The following is a 17,863-nucleotide window of genomic DNA, read 5'->3' as shown; positions in this document are numbered from 1 at the left end:
TACAATCTAGATTTCTGTACTAACGTTTTTGGAGTGTAACTTGAATTCATAACCTTCTGAACCAGAAACAATGGTGCCACAACTAACTCTCAGCTGACCATAACTAACTGAGCTGATTAGAAATTTATTTTGATGTATGTCAGTCTCAAAATTAAATGGTCTGCCATGAACTGCTAGATCTCCCCTGCTGCTACTTTTGACTGCTAGACAGAATGTTTTTCTCATGCATCTTGTGCTGCCTCTCTACCATTGACAATGCACTCTATGTTCAAATTTTGTATTCACAACTCTTCTCCATTGGACAAAGCAGCTGATTAAACTTTTCTCTTCCTGACTTTCTTGGTTTCTCTGTAACCAAGCGTTTGCTTGGTGGCACATCAGGGAACATTGACACATATGGATACCTGGACTAGAAAGACCCTATCTGGTGCAGAAATAATTACCTGCTTACTGCCTGGTGTGAATAAATTTTAATCTCTCTGATTGTGACATTTCTTCTAGAGGAATACAGAGGGCAGTAAAAACAATTTCAAACAAATTATGCTTCACGTTGATATAGATACCAGTCACAATTCCCTGCATTTTATAAAAGAAGCTGATGCTTTTTGGTAGCAATCTTAATAGAAAACAGCCCAAAAATAAATCATACACATGACTTAAAAATATCAGTGTTTGGTTATTTATGAATTTTCAACAAGAGTGGGCCTTAGACGTGATTTGGATTAACGATTTGGCCCTTTTAGCAAAAACAAACTTGGACATTTGCTGCAATAAATACTCCTGGAATGGCAAGAATGTGAATTTACCATTTCGTTACACCAGTCTGGCAAACCAGATCTCTTTTCATATCTTTCTTTTCTCTCTTGTCTCCATTCTCATATAGAATATTTTTCTTTGCTGTTTTATATTCATCTAGTTTTAACCCTATGTGCTCACTTGTTTAGAGCACTTAAACCTCTCTTGTGTCTGTTCAATAACCTGCTCACTGTTGTCCCATTTGAATTTTAACAGGACCCCAAGCCTCCTTATAGCCGTAATTGAAACATGCACCAAAGGGCTGAATTCCAGGGATGAGGTGTGAATGACATCAAGGCAGCATTTGGTGAGAGTGACATCAAGGTGCCCTGGTAAAAATGGAAGCCAATGGGGCATCACTCCAATGGCTGGTGTCATATTTCACAGAATGGAAGACAGGAGTCTTCAGAGTGGTGTACTAGGCCCAATCATTTTCAGCTACTTTACCAATGACCATCCTTCCATCAAAAGGTCAGTCGTGAGGATGTTTGCTAAATGCACAATGTTCATTTGCATTCAGAACACCTCAGCAAATGAAGTAGTCCATGCATGCATGCTGCAACACCGAGATAATATTCAGGCACAGGCTGATAAGTAGCACTTCTGCCACCAAAGTGCCTGGCAATGATCATCTTCAACAAGAGAGAATCTAACCACCTGCCTTTTGACATTCAATGGCATCACATTAAGTCCCTGACTGTCAACCTCCTAGGGGGTCACCATTGAACAGAAGCTCATCTGGACCAGACACACAAATAATGGAGCTACAGGAGCATTTCAGAGGCGAAGTAGCCTTGGCAAATGACTTGCCCCCGATAACCCAATGCCTTTCCACCATCTACAAGGCACATGTCGCCAGTATGATGGAATATCCTCCACTTGCTTTGATGTGTGAAACTCCAACAACACACAGGAAGCTTAACGTCATCGAGGACAAAGCAATCTGCTCGCCTGGCACTCTATCAACCACCTTTACCATTGGCAAACAGTGGTTCCAAATGTATAATTGCAAAATGCACTGCAATTACTTGGCTAGGCTTTTCCATTGGACCTCCCAAACCAACAACCTCTACCACCAAGAAGGGAAAAGGCAGCAAGTGCATAACACCATCCTGATTAGGAAGTAAATCGCTGGGTCTAAAAGCTGGAATTCCTCAATAGCACCTTTGGACTACCATCACCAGAAGGACTGCAGTGTCTCAAGAAGCTGACCCGCAATACCTAGATCTCAATAATGAATACTTTTTTAAAAAAAACACATACTGGAGCTTCTTCCATTATTCAGTCGGATCATGATTCCTCCATACCTCATTTATTTACCCACTTTCTGTTTACCCGCTGTTGATCTTTGATATCTTTGTTGAACGAAAGGTGACTGATCTCAGACTTGGTGGGGGGGGGGTGGGTGGGGGCAGAAGATGGCTTGTTCTGGCATCCGCAGTGTTTATTTGAGAGAAAGTATCAATAATCTCATACCCTTTGTGTAGAAGAAATGGCAATGGCCTGCCTCTGAATTCTGTCAATGAATAAAATTCACCATCTGAATTAATCCCCTAATGATCCTAATGATTTCACTTGGAATACAATGCTCTGAATTCCAGTGAATACAAAGTTCTTGTTTCCTGGCTGTATAATTGAATTGTTTTAGCCTCAGTTCCATTTTGATAAACCTGTGTTGTAGCTGCTCAAGGCTATTATATTCCTCTGAATAGTTGGGATTTGAGCAAAGCTCCATACAAAACTTATAAACATGCAAATTAGGAAAAGAGCAGGCTGCATAGTTCCTTGAGTCTGCTCCACCTTTTAGTATAGTCATAGCTGATATGATTATAACCTCAACTCTGCATTCCCATCTACCCATAGTAGTCTTTCACCCCCTTAACAAGAATCTATCTACCTCTGACTGAATAATATTCAAATACTTATTCCACTGCTCATTGAGGAAGAGAATTACAAAGAATCATAACCTTATGTGTGAAGAGAGAGAGAGAAATCACTTCACTTATCTTAAATTGGCAACCTTTCACTTTTAAACAGTGATTCATCGTTTTAGATTCTCCATGAGAGGAAATGCCCTCTCCATATCCACCCTGTCAAAAGCTGCTCAAGATCTTTTATGTTTCAAACTTCTCTACTTCTCCCCATGTATTTAGTTGCATCTACCTTTTAGACAAAAACAGCATTTCATTAGCCGATACTTTTCATTTCTTTTTGTGCATAGGATTTCATTAATATGCATGTCCAAACAGCCTTTGCTCCTCTGTAGTCCCTAATTTTGCATTATTAAGAAAATGTTCTGATTTATCTATCTTTGATCCAATAACTTTGTGATATTGAACTTGTTTGCTATTGTACAACTCACTTAATTTGATTATGTATAAACTTCCTGCTCCTAATCAATTAAATTTGCTTGCTAATTTAGTCTAAATGCAAAACTTCATGCATTTCCCTCTTTCGTAGAAAGAGGAACACGATGTGTCACAATCCAAGTTCTTTCTCTTAATTCCTGCTCTTCCCCCACCTAACTCCCAACTAGTTAGCAAATCACAAGGATTACCTGTGATCTGTACAAGCCTTTATATGCGTGTTGTAATCTCTCATACACAAATTTAAATTAAACTGGAAGTTGACAAAGGGAATATCCATACAACTGCTTATTACCATTTGTCTCAAAAGGAATTCAATTAAACTTTCATGTCCAATGCTTGACAAATTCATGTTGACTCTGCTCAGCTTGTATTTGCCCAACTGCTCAGTTACTCTGACCTTGGATTCCAGTAGCTTTCTCATAATGTTACAGTTCTCCCTCCTTCCTTTCCTTATTGGTTTATTTTCTGCATGTATGTGTTAATCTAAGAGTATAGATTGCCAAACTAGTCACAGTTCACGTCAGTATTTAAAGAAATAATTAACGCAATGTCACATGAAGAATGCAGGTTGAAAACGTGCATTTTGCAATCTTCATCGTGGAACAGAATTATTGTCCAAACTTACTGATTTTTATTTTAAATGAATTAAAAACATTGCACTGATTTATTTTCCTATCAACTAAAGAATCAACAGGCAAACCTCAGAACTGGTGTTGGCCAGTTTTGCAGACCTCAGTCATGTCTACTAACAAAGGAAAGACTTAAGGCATAGTCATTGCAACTGTGACTAAGCCACATGGAGATTGTAGCTGAGAGATATAAAAGGTCTTTATTCAGCACAGCAAATAACGGCATGAACATTGAATTCCCCCACTTTAAGTAACCCCCACCACCTCCACACCCACCGTGCCTCTTCTTTTCTTCCCTATCTCTCTTATTTCTACCCATCCTTACCTTTGACCCATCCCCCAGTGGATCTGCTCTCCCCTCCTCCCCCGCATCCGCCTATCACTGTCTCTTACCTGCATCTACCTATCACTACCTTGTGCCCACTCCGCCTCCCCTCTTTTGTCCACCTCTCACTGCTCTGCTTTTCCCTCCTATATATTGGGCTTTCCCTTTTTCCTATCTTCAGTCCTGAAGAAGGGTCCTGACCAGAAATATTGACCGCCTGCTTTTCTCCACAGATGCTGCCTGGCCTGCTGAGTTCCTCCAGCATCATGGTGTTTTTCATCTAGATTCCAGCATCTGCAGTCCTTTGTTTCTCTAAATCTTCTGGAGAATCTATTTCTTCTCCTTCCATACTCAAAGATAGAGTGCAGTACTATACTTTTCAAACACGAAGACAACAATAAATGATTAACTACAGTTTCTATGGCTATAATTACCTTCATACCTTCTGTTCTCAAAATGTTAAAGTTAACTTTTGCAGAATTAAATATTTACAATAGGAGTACATCCTAACTGGCAGAATCCCTTTGAATATTCAAATACTGGTGGCTGGTCTGAGGGGTTCTGAGTACAAACTCTAGCCACCCAAAGTGTATCTCTTTTGTTACAGTTTTGAGGGATGGCATGTTGCATGTACAAGCAGCCAGAATATTAAGCAACAAAACTGACACGTCCAAAACTCTGCATAAAGTGGCAGGGATTTGCTTTTAACAATGTGTTAATACAGGAGGTGGCTACATCAATGATCAGATCGAAGAAACCATTAAGGTTTCAATGGGTGCCAATTAACATGAACCTTCATCTATTGTCTTTCCCTGCGTAGTTACAATGGTACAGAATCAGAATGTTAAGTTTAGTTAAGACTATTGTTGCTGAGAATTTGGTCCATAATTATTGTAACTTGGGCAAGGGTATTGCGTTTCACTTCCTGCACTATTAAAGACCTTTATAATCAGACATTCCTAGCAGCCATAACTGCCACTGCTATGAGTGTCTCCCAGTCATTCTGTGCCACTTTCACCAATACTCCATGTTGCTCAAATTTGTTTAACTATTCCATCTGAATTTTTCAGCACACAAGGTACTGGTCTTTCTTCCAACAAGATCTTCCATTCATGTGTTGCCTCATTCCAAGCATCCACGCCCTAGGTCTCCATTTATTATCTGTCCATAAAAAGCACTTACATTTTTTTAATGTGTGACATGAAGAGCTCCCACACCAGCATAATTTCTGACTGATCTGCCATTATGTGTTGTCTACCATTTCAACAATTAATTTGCCTTGATTTTTTTATATATGTACTCAAATTTACATGAGCTACCTTTTTTTCCCTCGTGTTCAGACCTGTATCCCAGACTTGCCATAATTAATTATGAGCTTCACAGACTTGTCCTACCTATGTAGTGATTTAAATACTCAATGCCTTCATTGACTTTGTCACTTTTAATGACTCTGATTTTCCACTATCTTCATTGCCAGTGGCAAGTATGTATGTTCAGTGGGTTATAAACCTCTATTGAAATCGATTACAGAATTTACAGACTTGCACACATAAAACATGAGGATTGCAAATAAGCGCATGAAGTTTATCCATTGACTGTGTCTATAATTTTCTACAAACATTGTTGCAACCAGAGATTAGTTAGTCAGATGTCAAAGCCTTAAAGCTGTGACAGCCTAAACATGACAATCACTATTCACAAGCAATATTTCACAATTTAATTTTCTTTCCCATTTGGATATAAAAATTGGGTCACTACCATGATGGACACCTAATCCTCAGTATCATTTTTATATGTCTGCAGCAAATTGGACTGTATATATTCCAATGAATCTGTCCACTGATCATAAGTGGTTGAAGCATTAATTGAGTTTCATATTCATATTATTAAAGAAACAGAAAATGCTGGAAATACATAGTGAGTCAGGCAGCATCCATAGAGCAAAAGAGAAATATTTGTAATGTTTTGTTTGACTTAATGCATATTAAAATGATGTTTCTAACATTATGTTTCTTATCATTCTGTAGGATTTTGAACGGTTATCCCGCATACCTATTGAATATTGAAAGATGCCTCCTCCTCCCCCACCTCCCCCTCCTCCAACGCTTTCACAGGTAAAGATGACTCAACATTGCCAGCTGTTATTTTAAGGATTAAAGCCTGTTCTGCTAGCATTAACGAGCTGTTATATTTCTGACATAAACATGCTGTTACACTATAACCTGAGTCTTTGGAAAGCAGCCTATTAAGATTGCACTCCTACGTTTACCAGTAGACTGTGCAGTTAATCTTCCTGTATGGTAGCTGCACTAATAACTTCACAAAAGCTCTGATGGTAGCTCCACCAAAGTTATCTGGAACAGAGAGCTTGCTAAAGCTGAGGACCAGTAGATTACTCCCGCAAATTTATTCCTTTATGATCTTATACAGGTCCCAGTCTGGCATGATTTGACCTTTTCCATCAGTGAAGGTACAACATTGAAGTCTCTAATCTGGAGGACATCTTGTGTTCTTATTGCCCTCAGAGATTTTTCCAAGTTATCCTTGTTATTGGAGAAGTATAGGTTCACCAGTTTAGGAAAGCAGGAAATTATGATCAGCAAGAAATTTAAATTAAATTGGTTTATTATTGTCACATGTACTGAAAAACTTTGTTTTGCATGCCATCCATACAGATCATTTCATCACATTAGTACATTGAGGTAGTACAAGGGAAAAACAATAAGAGAATACAGAATAAAGTGTTACAGTTACAGAGTGCAATACAGGCAGACAATAAGGTGCAAGGCCAATGAAGGTAGATTGTGAGGTCAAGAGTCCATCTTATCCTACAAGAGGCCCATTTAATAATGGGATAGAAGCTGTCCTTGATGCTTTCAGGCTTTTGTATCTTCTGCCTGATGGGAAGGGGGGTGGGGGAGAAAAGAGAATATCTGGGGTGAAAGGGGTCTTTGATTATGTTGGCTGCTTTACTGAGGCAGCGGGAAGTGTAGACAGAGTCCACGGAAGGGAGACTGGTTTTCATGATGTGCTGAGCCATGTCCATGACTCTCTGCAGTTTCTTGCAGTCTCAGGCAGACCAAGCCATGATGTATCTGGACAGTATGCTTTCTGTAGTGCATCTATAAAAATTGGTGAGGGTCAATGGGAACATGCTGAATTTATTTTCCTTTTTAAGTCTGGGTCTAACTGCACATGACTATATAAATATGTAGTCTCTGCTCTCTGAATCCACTGTGCTTTACCTATCCCTGCATCTATCCATCCAACAAGATGGGGCTTATTCTGGATTGCATTGTAGAAGTTTAAGATGTTAGTTAATGAAAACAAAAGAAATAGGAGCAGGAGTAGGCCAACCAGTCCTTTGACCCTACTCTGTCATTCATTAAGATCATAGCTTATCTTCCACCTTGGCTCCATTTTCCAGCACTGTCTCCATATCCCTTAATTCAACTAACATCCAGAAATTTATTGATATATGTTTTAAATGAACACAATCACTGAGTTTTCACAGCTCTTCAGGGTAGGAAGTTCAGAGAATAAGATTCTGGATACGAGTCTTTTCAGACGGCAATCTTCCATACTTCGTTACAACATGGAAGGAAGCCATTTGACACTTCAAGTCTATGCCTGCTCACAGCACAACCCCATTCTCCCACTAATTGTTTCTGTGACCTATAATCCACATAATCCCATCAGATTCTCCCAACGCTAGGGGCAATTTTACTGTGGACAATTAACTTATCAATTTGCACTTCTTCGGGATGTGGGAGGAAACTGGAGCAGTCGCAAGGAAAATATGCAAACTCCACACAGACAGCTTCAGAGATTAGGATCAAATCTGTGTTGCTGGAGCTACGAGGCAGCAGCTCTAACAGTTGTGCCACTGTGCCACACAGTTCTGCACTTGAGGCACGAGTTTTTAACTGAAGTAATGCTTAATTTATTGCTGATCTCAGTTGAGAAGGCTTTTCCATGATCTTTCTCTCCTTATTGAAATTTTCTACGAAACTGTGAAGTATCTGGTTAGTTCAGAGGTTTAAATTTAACTTGGCTGTGCATTGCAACTATAGTATCTTGCACTTGTATAGCGCTTTGTAATACAGGAGAAAGACCCAAATTGCTTCACAGAAACATTATCGAACAATTTGATATTGAATCACAAGAAGACATTGAAACAGATTACAAAAAAGATCTTGGTTAAAATGGTAGGCTTTAAAAAGGGAAGAGAGAGCTAGAATGTCTGACAGGTTTGGGGAAGGTAGAGTTTCAGAGCTTTGGGCTTTGGCAACTGGAGATGCAGATGTTAATATTGGAGTGATTGAAATCTGGCATCTCAAAATGTCAGAATAGCAAGAGCATGAATCTCTCTTTTTATGACGTTTATATTGAGCTTTGAAGAAAAGATTGGCCAACATAGATCTTGGGTTTTTGGTAAACAGGAAATGGTGTGATTTAAGGTCCACTTAAGTTTATATAGTGTGAAGATGAGGTTGTCTGGGGAGGTGACACAGACAAGGATGCTGATTTTTGCGGCATGTGAACTAAAGTATTGCAATAATAGATGATACAGAAGTGTAGGCATTTGGTCAAGGTGATGGCAGTTACGTGATTCTGAGCTCACCTCTGGCACATGTAATAAACAACATTCTAAATTGTATGTTTTGGCCTCAGTGATCAGAGGTGGTGCAGAGAACAACAACAAGACCCCAGATTTTGCAGTAGGAATTATAGTGTGGCATAAACCATTCATGATCATTGTGATTAATAATAGGACATCCAGAAGCCGCAAATGCAAAATACTGCAGATGCTGCCTGACTTGGTATTTCCAATATTTTCTGTATTATTTCAGATTTCAAATCTGCTATTTTAAGGTTTTGAAGGTTTATGGTGTTGTAAACTGTTTCTGAGATTATAGACAATAGAGTCATCTGGGGCCAGGCACCCTACAGGCAGGTTCATTTCAGTTTAGTACTGTTACTGGATGAAACAAAAACAGGAAATGTTGGAAATGCTCAGTTGGTCAAGCAACCTCTGTGGAGCGAGAAACAGTCTATGTTTTGAGCCAATGACCCTTTATCAAAAGTGATTTAATTAGATGCAGTTTAGTTAAAACAGAACAGAAGATCAGAATTAAGCCCAGTTTGCTTATCAGATAGAAACATTGATTAACTTGTACAATATTTTGTTTACAGTATTCCTTTCTGATGTCTTTGTATATTTGTAATGGTTAAATATTTCTAAGTCTGAGTAAGTGTGGCCCATCATGTATTCAGGGGTTCATGGCTAATCATTTACCTTTGTCATTTTCCTACACCAACTCATGTCACTTCATTTCTTTATATCTAAATATCTATTGATTAAGTTTGATTTCAATATTTGGCATGTAAATTTCAAAATAAAAACCTACTGAAGTTAAAATAATCAAATGGTGATATAACCTGAAAACAGTGCAAGGAAGTATTTGCATTGAACAACCATACTTGTATGTGTGATCAAACAAAAAATTTACTTAAAAAAATGAGAATTATCATATCCAAACTGCTTATTCTTTAATACTGCATTTCTCTTGCATGGATGATATTATTTCATTCTATAACCAGTCAAGAACTCTAGCCTGGCTTGTTACCACAGACCTTTTGTGATTTAAAAAAATTATTTTGCAAATATCGGCAGAAAGTCCAAGTCGAACCTCATTCACACAGGAATGGATCCTTCGGTGGGGTGGGGTGGGGAGTGGAAGCCTACTGGTAAATCGATTATTTACTTTAATGTAAGCTGTAGATCAAATTACATTAAATTACTGTACAGTTCTGCTGGTGTCTCCATCTAGTGGTAATAATACATAATTGTAAATATTGCAATGTGACAATGAAAGCTAATAATCTAAATAGTCACAAATCTAATGCATTATAATTTTAATCACTAACATGAATGCCCAGTATGTCCACTATGATACCTGTGAGGTGGAATATTTAAATTAATTTTATCAATTCATTTTCTCCACCCCCTCCTCCACTATGTTATACATATTAGTATCCTGTGTAGAAGAACCATTTTTTAAAAATCTATTTGGCCTAGTTGCCTTTGCTATTGTTTTCCCTCAAGAACTTCTTCCCATCTTGTTTCAACTTGTCTTATCAACACAGCCTTCTTTTCTCTGTCATTTATGAATCTGGAGTTCCCTTAAATAAACCTTTGCTATTCATTTCAAGCATTCCATATGAAAATGAGCTTCATCTTCTACATTCCACTAATATCGACAAGTAGAAAATATATACTCGTGTCAAATCTGTATTAGTGAGGGAATGTTCCAGATAAATGTGGGGAGAGGAATGGTCAACTTTGAAGCACTAATAAGCTTGGATTATCTATAAATTTCTTCCAATTCATGGTGGTGTTAAATGATTCATTACAAATGATCCGAAAAATGCCTGAATTCTTTCTGTAACAATACTCAGTTGTTATTCTGTTGCTTTGTTCCTGTTTTAACCACTTCCTATAGCAGCACTGTGGCATAGATCTCTTAATGGTAGTTGCTAAAAATGCAAGATAATTTTGCACTTGCAAGTATATATCAGAATTTTACATGTGAATTTCAGTATGGATTCTGCTTAAATATTAATGAAAAAAGTTACAAAGATTTCATTGGTCCCTTTTCTTCGGTGCAAACTATTCTACCAAAATTCTTAAGGCTTCACTTTCTATCTCTTCAAACATTAGCTGTTTCAGCAATCAGTTGTGGCCAGAAGCAAAACAAGACTGCTAGAGGAACTCAGTGGGTCAGGCGGCATCTGTGAAGGCAGAGGGATAGTGGAAGTTTTGGGTCAAGACCCTGTATCAGGACTGAGTCTAGAGGGGAGATAGCCAGGGGTGAGGCAGGGGGCTGGCAGGCGATGTGGAAGCAGGTGGGCAGATGGAGCCGGGAGGAGGAGGGGTGGATTTGGGAGACAGTGGCTGGTGAGTGATAGGCAGAGACAGATAAAGAGGAAAAAGATAAGATATCTTTATTGGTCACATGTACTTCGAAACACACCATGAAATGCACCTTTTGTGTAGAGTATTCTGGGGGCAGCCCGCAAGTGTCGCCACGCTTCCAGCACCAACATAGCATGCCCACAACTTCCTAACCCGTACATTTTTGGAATGTGGGAGGAAACCCACACAGACACATGGAGAACGTACAAACTCCTTACAGACAGCAGCGGGAATTGAGCGATCTGGGGTCAATTCCCACTGCTGTCTGTAAGGAGTTTGGAGCCTTGGGGGGGGGGGGTAGTGGGGGGCAGGGGGCAGAGTTATAGAGGTGTAGACGGAGGCGGAGGCTAGAAGGTGATAAGCGGCCACATGAGTCTGCAGACACTGGAATCTGATAAGTAAGGGAGGTGATGTGGAATCAGATAAGGGAGGGATGATGAGCAGATGGAACCATTTGGGGGAAGGGGATGGGAAACCCACTAGGTTAAGTGTGTTGGTGACAGACAGACAGAACTAGGTGGAGGAGGGGAACAAAACTGGGTGGCGGGCGGGAGCTGGAGTTCGGGAAACCTGGGTGGATCACAGAAGAGAAAGAATCATAGGGGCTTGTTACCTGAAAGTGGAAAATTCAGCGTTCAAACCATTGAGTTGTAGACCACCCAGGTGGAATATGAGGTGTTGATCTTCTGGTTTGCATTTGGCCTCGCCCTGGCAGTGGAGAAGGTCCAGGACAGGTGGATCGGAGTGGGAATGGGAGTTGAAATGGCATGCAAACGGGAGCTCATTTACTTGTCAGATTCCAGCATCCGCAGTGCCTTGTGTCTCCATTTATCACCTTCCAGCCTCTGTCTTTGTCTCTACCTCCACCCTCCCCTACCCCTAACCTGCCTCCATCTGCCCCTTTTTGTCTCTCTCCTTATCTGTCTCCACCTATAACGCACCAGCTGCTGACTCCCAACTCCACCACCCCCCACCTAGTTCTATCTGCCCATCGTCCCCCTCACCACTTGGTTCCACCTATCACCTAGGTATTGAACAAGTGAATGGAAGTAGGTTTAAGGAAATGAGTGGATAGTGAAACAGTTTTGGATTGTGATGAGGAATAGTAAAAAGTTAATGTGCAAAGCAAGGGAAAAATTGAAGATGAGTGGTGAACCTGAAATAGATTTTGTGGTAAAGGAGTGAATTGGAAGGAGGGAGTTGGAGTGGATAGTGAGGACAAAGGTGGCTGTCTTGTGTTCCACAAATATGTACCTAGATGATGGTGTGTTTGTTGTACCCCTCTTGTTTATGACTCTTGAAGTTTCATGGTTTTGTCACACTTGAAACTCATAACCAATGGAATGTCCAGAGTTGCTATTAACCTGCAACAGTTACTTTAATTGAATATGGTGTAGGTAAGAGGCATTGGAATGAATAAAAAGTGAGCAGAGTGGAGGTGATATCAAAGGATAATATGGATATTAACCATGTCTCCTCTTTTTTTTATTCTCCCTTTAGTTTCTTTTTTGTTAGTTTATTTTTTCTTTCTGTCAGTAATTCTGACTTCTGCTGTTCCTCTTTCCTTTCAGTGGTAAAGGCAGTGGTGAATTTCATCACTGAAGTTTGCCTTCACCAAACTCCTGGGATATGGGAAGTGGTCCAGGGTGTCACAATGAACCTTTACTGTCAGAGGGCAGTGGGGCCAGGATGTTAGAACCTTTATCTTGAAGACATTGAATGTAAGATCTGTCCTCTCCTATGCTTTAGTCACCTGCATGCTGTAGCTCGATAATGGAGGATTGGTTTTGGCGGGTAGTTACCTTAGGTTAAACATTTTCCCATTAGTTCTGGAGATTAGCTCCACTGCTGCAGGAAGTTTGTTGGAGGTGAAATGCACACTGCAGCAAGAAAGACTGAGAAAGATGTTGGGAAAGGATATGGCTATGTTTAATGCCAATCTTCACTGATGGTGGTTCTGTTGTAGACCCATTGGTTACCACAGCTTGCATGCCATCGTAGAGCAAGTGCAAGATGAAGATAAGTTTATGTGGACAGCACTGACCCAGGAATCATTGACAGGGCGAGATTGTGACAAAGGAATGGAACATTCAGCATTTGGTTAACGTCGGCAATGTGAGGGAGAAGATCAATACCAGCTGCAAAACAGCAGGCAACTGCAAGAGACAACCTGACTGGAAGTTACAATTAATGGCTGGTGATTCGACTAATAACCATAGCTAGACTGACATGACCAGATTAATGTTCATCAATATGGATTGCAAAATAATTCCTGATTTCCACTTCTTCACTGTTCCACTTTGAGCAGTCAGTCATGTAGACTCGGGGTGCTGTGGAAAACAGGAATGTGATTTTGAGCATGGGTGCAGCTTTGGAAGGGAACCATGCAGTGCACTGAGGGACTGCAGCCTATTGAACAAGATGTTCGTAGTGTTTGGAGGGGTGGTGAGGTTCACAGGAGACAGATGGCTCGAGGTACGGGGAAGGGGTGTGTGTGTGTGTGTGTGTGTGTGTGTGTGTGTGTGTGTGTGTATGACTGATGGATAGAGAGTAGCCCAGGAGATGGTGAGCAGTGGTTGTTGAAGGGATGGAGTGATGAGAGCAAGTGGCAGGCACGACAGTAATAGATAATCATATTAGAAATCTCATTTTCACCAGCAGAGGGCACTCTGTAGCACTAGCACAGATGCTTTCTGCAGCTACAGCCCTTCAATGAGAAATGGTTATTTAAATTGTTGTAAGAGGGAATCCTGGAAAAGAATGACCAAGACACGATAAAAATTTAGATTAAGTTCTAAAATGATCACACTCAATCTGAAAGTAGGGTTTTCAGTTTGAACAGGGGGAACTGTGAACGTACGAGAGGCAGATTGGCTAGGGTAGGGAAACTACACTAAAAAGTGTGACAATGGACCAGCTAAAGAATTAGTGAAGGAACAATGCTAGAGAAATGAGAGCCTAAAAGTTTTAAAACTCAAGGACCTGATGCTCTGGTTCTTCCAAAATTCTACAGCTTCTGGAGTGGTTTCTGCAGAAAACGAGACCCATTTAAGAGATGGGGAGAGAGAAAGTAGCAAACTACCAACTTGTTAGCCCAACACCGGAAGTAGAGAAAATGCTGGAATCCATGATAAAGAATGTGATATCAGGGTAATAATATGCAGCATCAACATGGATTTATGAAAGAGAAATTATAGTTGGCTAATCTTTTGGAGTTTTTGAGGATATTTCTAGTAGAGCAATGAGGGAATACCAATGGATGTGGTTGTATTTGGATTTTCAGAAGGCTTTTAACAAGATCCCAAACAGGAGGTAGATGAACAAAGTTAGAGTACATACAATTGAGGGTAATATGCTTGCTGGATCGAAAATTGGTTAATCAATAGAAAACGGTAAGAATAAATGGGTCCTCCTTCGATCGGTAGGTTCTGACTATTTGGTACCACAGAGATCAGTGCCCAGACCCTACCTATTCACAATCTGTATTGACAATTTGGCTGAAAGGACCAAATGCCATGCTTCCAAGTTTGCTGATGACACAGAACTTTTAAGTGGGTTTGTGATTAGCGATGAGGATACACAGAGGATTAAAGGAGAGGTGGACAAAGTAAATGAATGGGTACATGGAGTATAATATAGAAAAATGTGGCAGGAAAAAATAGAAATGCTGAGTATTCTTAAATGGTGAGAGCTTGCAAAATGTTGATGTTCAAAGGGATGTAGGTGTCATTGTACACAAATCACTTAAAGTTAACATGCAAGTGCAGTAAGCAACTAGGAAGGCAAATAGTCTGTTGGCTTTCATTGCTAGAGGGTCTGACCAGGAGCAAATATGCCTTGCTACAATCCTACATTGCCTTGCTGAGGCCGTATCTGGATTATAAAGTGCAATTTTCATTTTCTTACCATAAAAAATGAATGGATCTGCTATGGAGGGAATACAGCAAAAATTCACCTGAGTAGTTCCCGGGGTGAGGTGGGTTTGTCATTTCATAAGAAATTGAGTGGACTAGCCCTCTACACTCTGAAATTTAGAATGAGGTGATCTCACTGAAGCAGACAAAAATCCTTAGAAAATTTGACAAGGTAGAAACAGGGAGGATGTTTCCCTTGTCAGCAGTTTAGAGCTAAGGGTAATGGTCTGAAAGTCAGGGGTAGGCTGGTTAGGACTGAAGTGAGGAGAAGTGTCTTCACACAAAGAGTGGTGAATCTTTGGAATTCTCTACCTGCGGAGGTGGGGGGGGGGGGGGGGTGGTGTGGCAGCTGCAGAGGTTGCGTCATTGATTGCACTCAAATTTAGATCAATAAATAAAAGGCATCAAAAGACATGAGGATAGTGCAGAAAAGTTGTGTTTGAGGTAAAAGATCAGCCACGATCTAGTTGTTAGTATGATAGGCTCAGAGGGATGAATGGCCTATTCCTGCTCTAATTTATTTTCTTGAGTTAATACCCTGTGATAGAGTCATACAGCACGGAAACTGGCCCTTTGGCCCAACTGGTCCATGCTGACCAAGATTCCCATCTTTGCTAGTCCTGTTTGCCCACGTTTGCTAGGCCTGTATCCCTCTAAACCTTTCCTATCCACGTACCTGTCCAAGTACCTTTTTAAATGTTGTTAATGTACCTGCCTTAACCAGTTCCTCTGGCAGTTTATTTCATATACTGGTCACCCTCTGGGTGAAAAAGTTGTTCCTCTGGTTCCTCAAAATCAGAAACAGAATCAAAATCTCTCCCCTCACCTCACACCTTAAACCTATGGCCTTTAGTTCTTGATTTCCCCAACTCTGGGGAAAAAAGACTGTGCACATTCACCCTATCTATGCCCCTCATCATTTTATAGACCTGTATAAGATCACCCCTCATTCTCCTACACTCCAATGAATAAAGTCCCAACCTGCTCAACCTCTCTCTCCATAACTCAGTCCCTTGAGTCCTGGCAACATCTTCGTAATTCTCCTCTGCACTCTTTCCAGCTTAACGGCATCTTTCCTATAGCAGGGTGACCAAAACTGAACACAATATTCAAAATGTGGCCTCACCAATGTCTTGTACAATTGCAATATAGCATCCCAATTTCTATATCAGTGTCCTGACTGATGAAGGCCAGCGTGTCAAAAGTCTTCTTCACCACCTTGTTACCTGCGATGCCACTTTCAGGGAACCATGTACTTGTCTTCGTAGATCCCTCTGTTCTACAACCTAGACACAATAATACGACAACCTATCTTCACAATCTAGACACAATAACTTCCTCCATTAAGTAACTATTCCCTTTGCAATCACTGACTTTAACAACATTGCCCCAAATTTTGTGCCTTTGTTACTTATTTCGGGGAAAAGTTTTGAACACATCCCCATAGAGGGGAATAAATAAACATTGGGCTTTATTTTGAAAAAGTGTATATTCAGACTTGTATATTTAATAAAAAGGCTAGAAAAATGGATAGTTAAGATTCTAATCAGCTATTTTTGATTCCCATAAGCAATTTTTAAAATCATCCTGGCATTCAAGACAAAAATGACCAAGAACTATTTTATTGGAAAGTATTAATTTTAAGGTTAAAAAATTATTTTGACAGTTTTTTTTATTATTCAGTTAGATTTCTTTTTAAAGAAACCTGTGAGCTTTAATGAAGACAATAATTTTTTAAAAAGTAGAAGAGGGTATTTTTCTATTAGTCGCCAAGGTGAATTATTGATACATAATGGCATTTTAGTTTGTAACATTTGAATTATGAGTATGATTTATAAAGGCAATTCTGAATGCTCAGCTTTCTGTGAGACAAAAGCAGCTTGTTGATCTGATTAGGTTATTGTGTCATCAGATAAGTTGCTTGAGCTTCCTTTGGAGATGGCAGTATATGGCAAAAGACATACACACAGTTCCAAATCATTTAGTGGTGGTGGTGGTGTGGTGGGGAGGGGGGGGGGGGGGGGAAGGACTGCAAATAATACAATTCATTGTACCTTCTTCATAATAATGTTGACTCCTGCCCAAGTAAGATGCACTAACAGAAAGGTGGTATCCACTAAAATTAATGCATCATGGTTTAAAAACAAGTTGTTCCTTTTAGGACCTCAGGATATCTCAAAGCACTTTTGAACCAATGTTTAATATTGGAAATGAAGCTGTCTATTAGTATAGCAAGCTACCAAAACAAAGTAGAAAATCGTTTTTTGCCAATGTTTGTTGGGAAATAAAAAGTGGTTGGAAAAGCAGGAAAGCTGTTCCTCTGTCATGGAATCATTTACTTGAGAGAGTAGATGGAGCCTTAGTTTAATGCCCCATCCAAAAAAATGCTACTACTAATAGCGCAGCATTCATGCCACTGTACTAGAAAGATAATTTAGCTTTTCTTGCTCTAGTTTTTGCAATAGGAGTTTCTCTACATAAAGTAAATTGATAACACTTCTACCAATTTCTCACTCACTCTTCAATGACTCCACAGTTTTAGAACCTGCTACACTCAGCTTTCTTTCACCAGTTGGTCATTGGTATGCCCAATGCCACACTTTGCCTCTCTCTTTCTCACACCATTGTGAGTACTCAAGCAGCATCCTCCAAGTAACACCTTTGAATTGGTCCCTTCAGGTTTTTCATCCTCTCATACCATCAACAATGTGGATTAATACAGAAGAATTTGGAAGTTCACTTTGATGGAGTATGAAAAGTTTCCTTTCATAATTGCTACAAATTAAAAATGGTACTTTTTGTCAGATGCTACCCTGGGAGTTCAGTCTAATCATCAGCTGGTAGACTTGCTT

At 39.9% G+C, this 17,863-nt stretch overlaps 1 protein-coding gene across 9 annotated transcripts in view; it reads left to right on the top strand.

Moving 5' to 3' along the window:
• Positions 1-17,863, top strand: part of LOC127574055 (WAS/WASL-interacting protein family member 1-like) — an 86,107-nt gene that overhangs the window by 57,387 nt on the left and 10,857 nt on the right. For 7 of the 9 annotated variants that reach the window (XM_052022698.1, XM_052022669.1, XM_052022679.1 and 4 more), the window contains one exon: positions 6,146-6,232. In XM_052022698.1, coding sequence (XP_051878658.1) covers positions 6,188-6,232 — 45 coding nt within the window. In that variant the 5' untranslated portion in view covers positions 6,146-6,187. Of the gene's footprint in view, positions 1-1,011; positions 1,103-1,156; positions 1,267-6,145; positions 6,233-17,863 lie in introns of those variants that run through there. The other 2 variants (XM_052022715.1, XM_052022742.1) reach the window with 2 other exon arrangements.

This window comes from Pristis pectinata, chromosome 1 (genome assembly GCF_009764475.1).
Source record: "Pristis pectinata isolate sPriPec2 chromosome 1, sPriPec2.1.pri, whole genome shotgun sequence".
NCBI classification, from domain to species: Eukaryota; Metazoa; Chordata; class Chondrichthyes; order Rhinopristiformes; family Pristidae; genus Pristis; species Pristis pectinata.
This window is presented reverse-complemented; position numbering and strand designations above follow the sequence as displayed.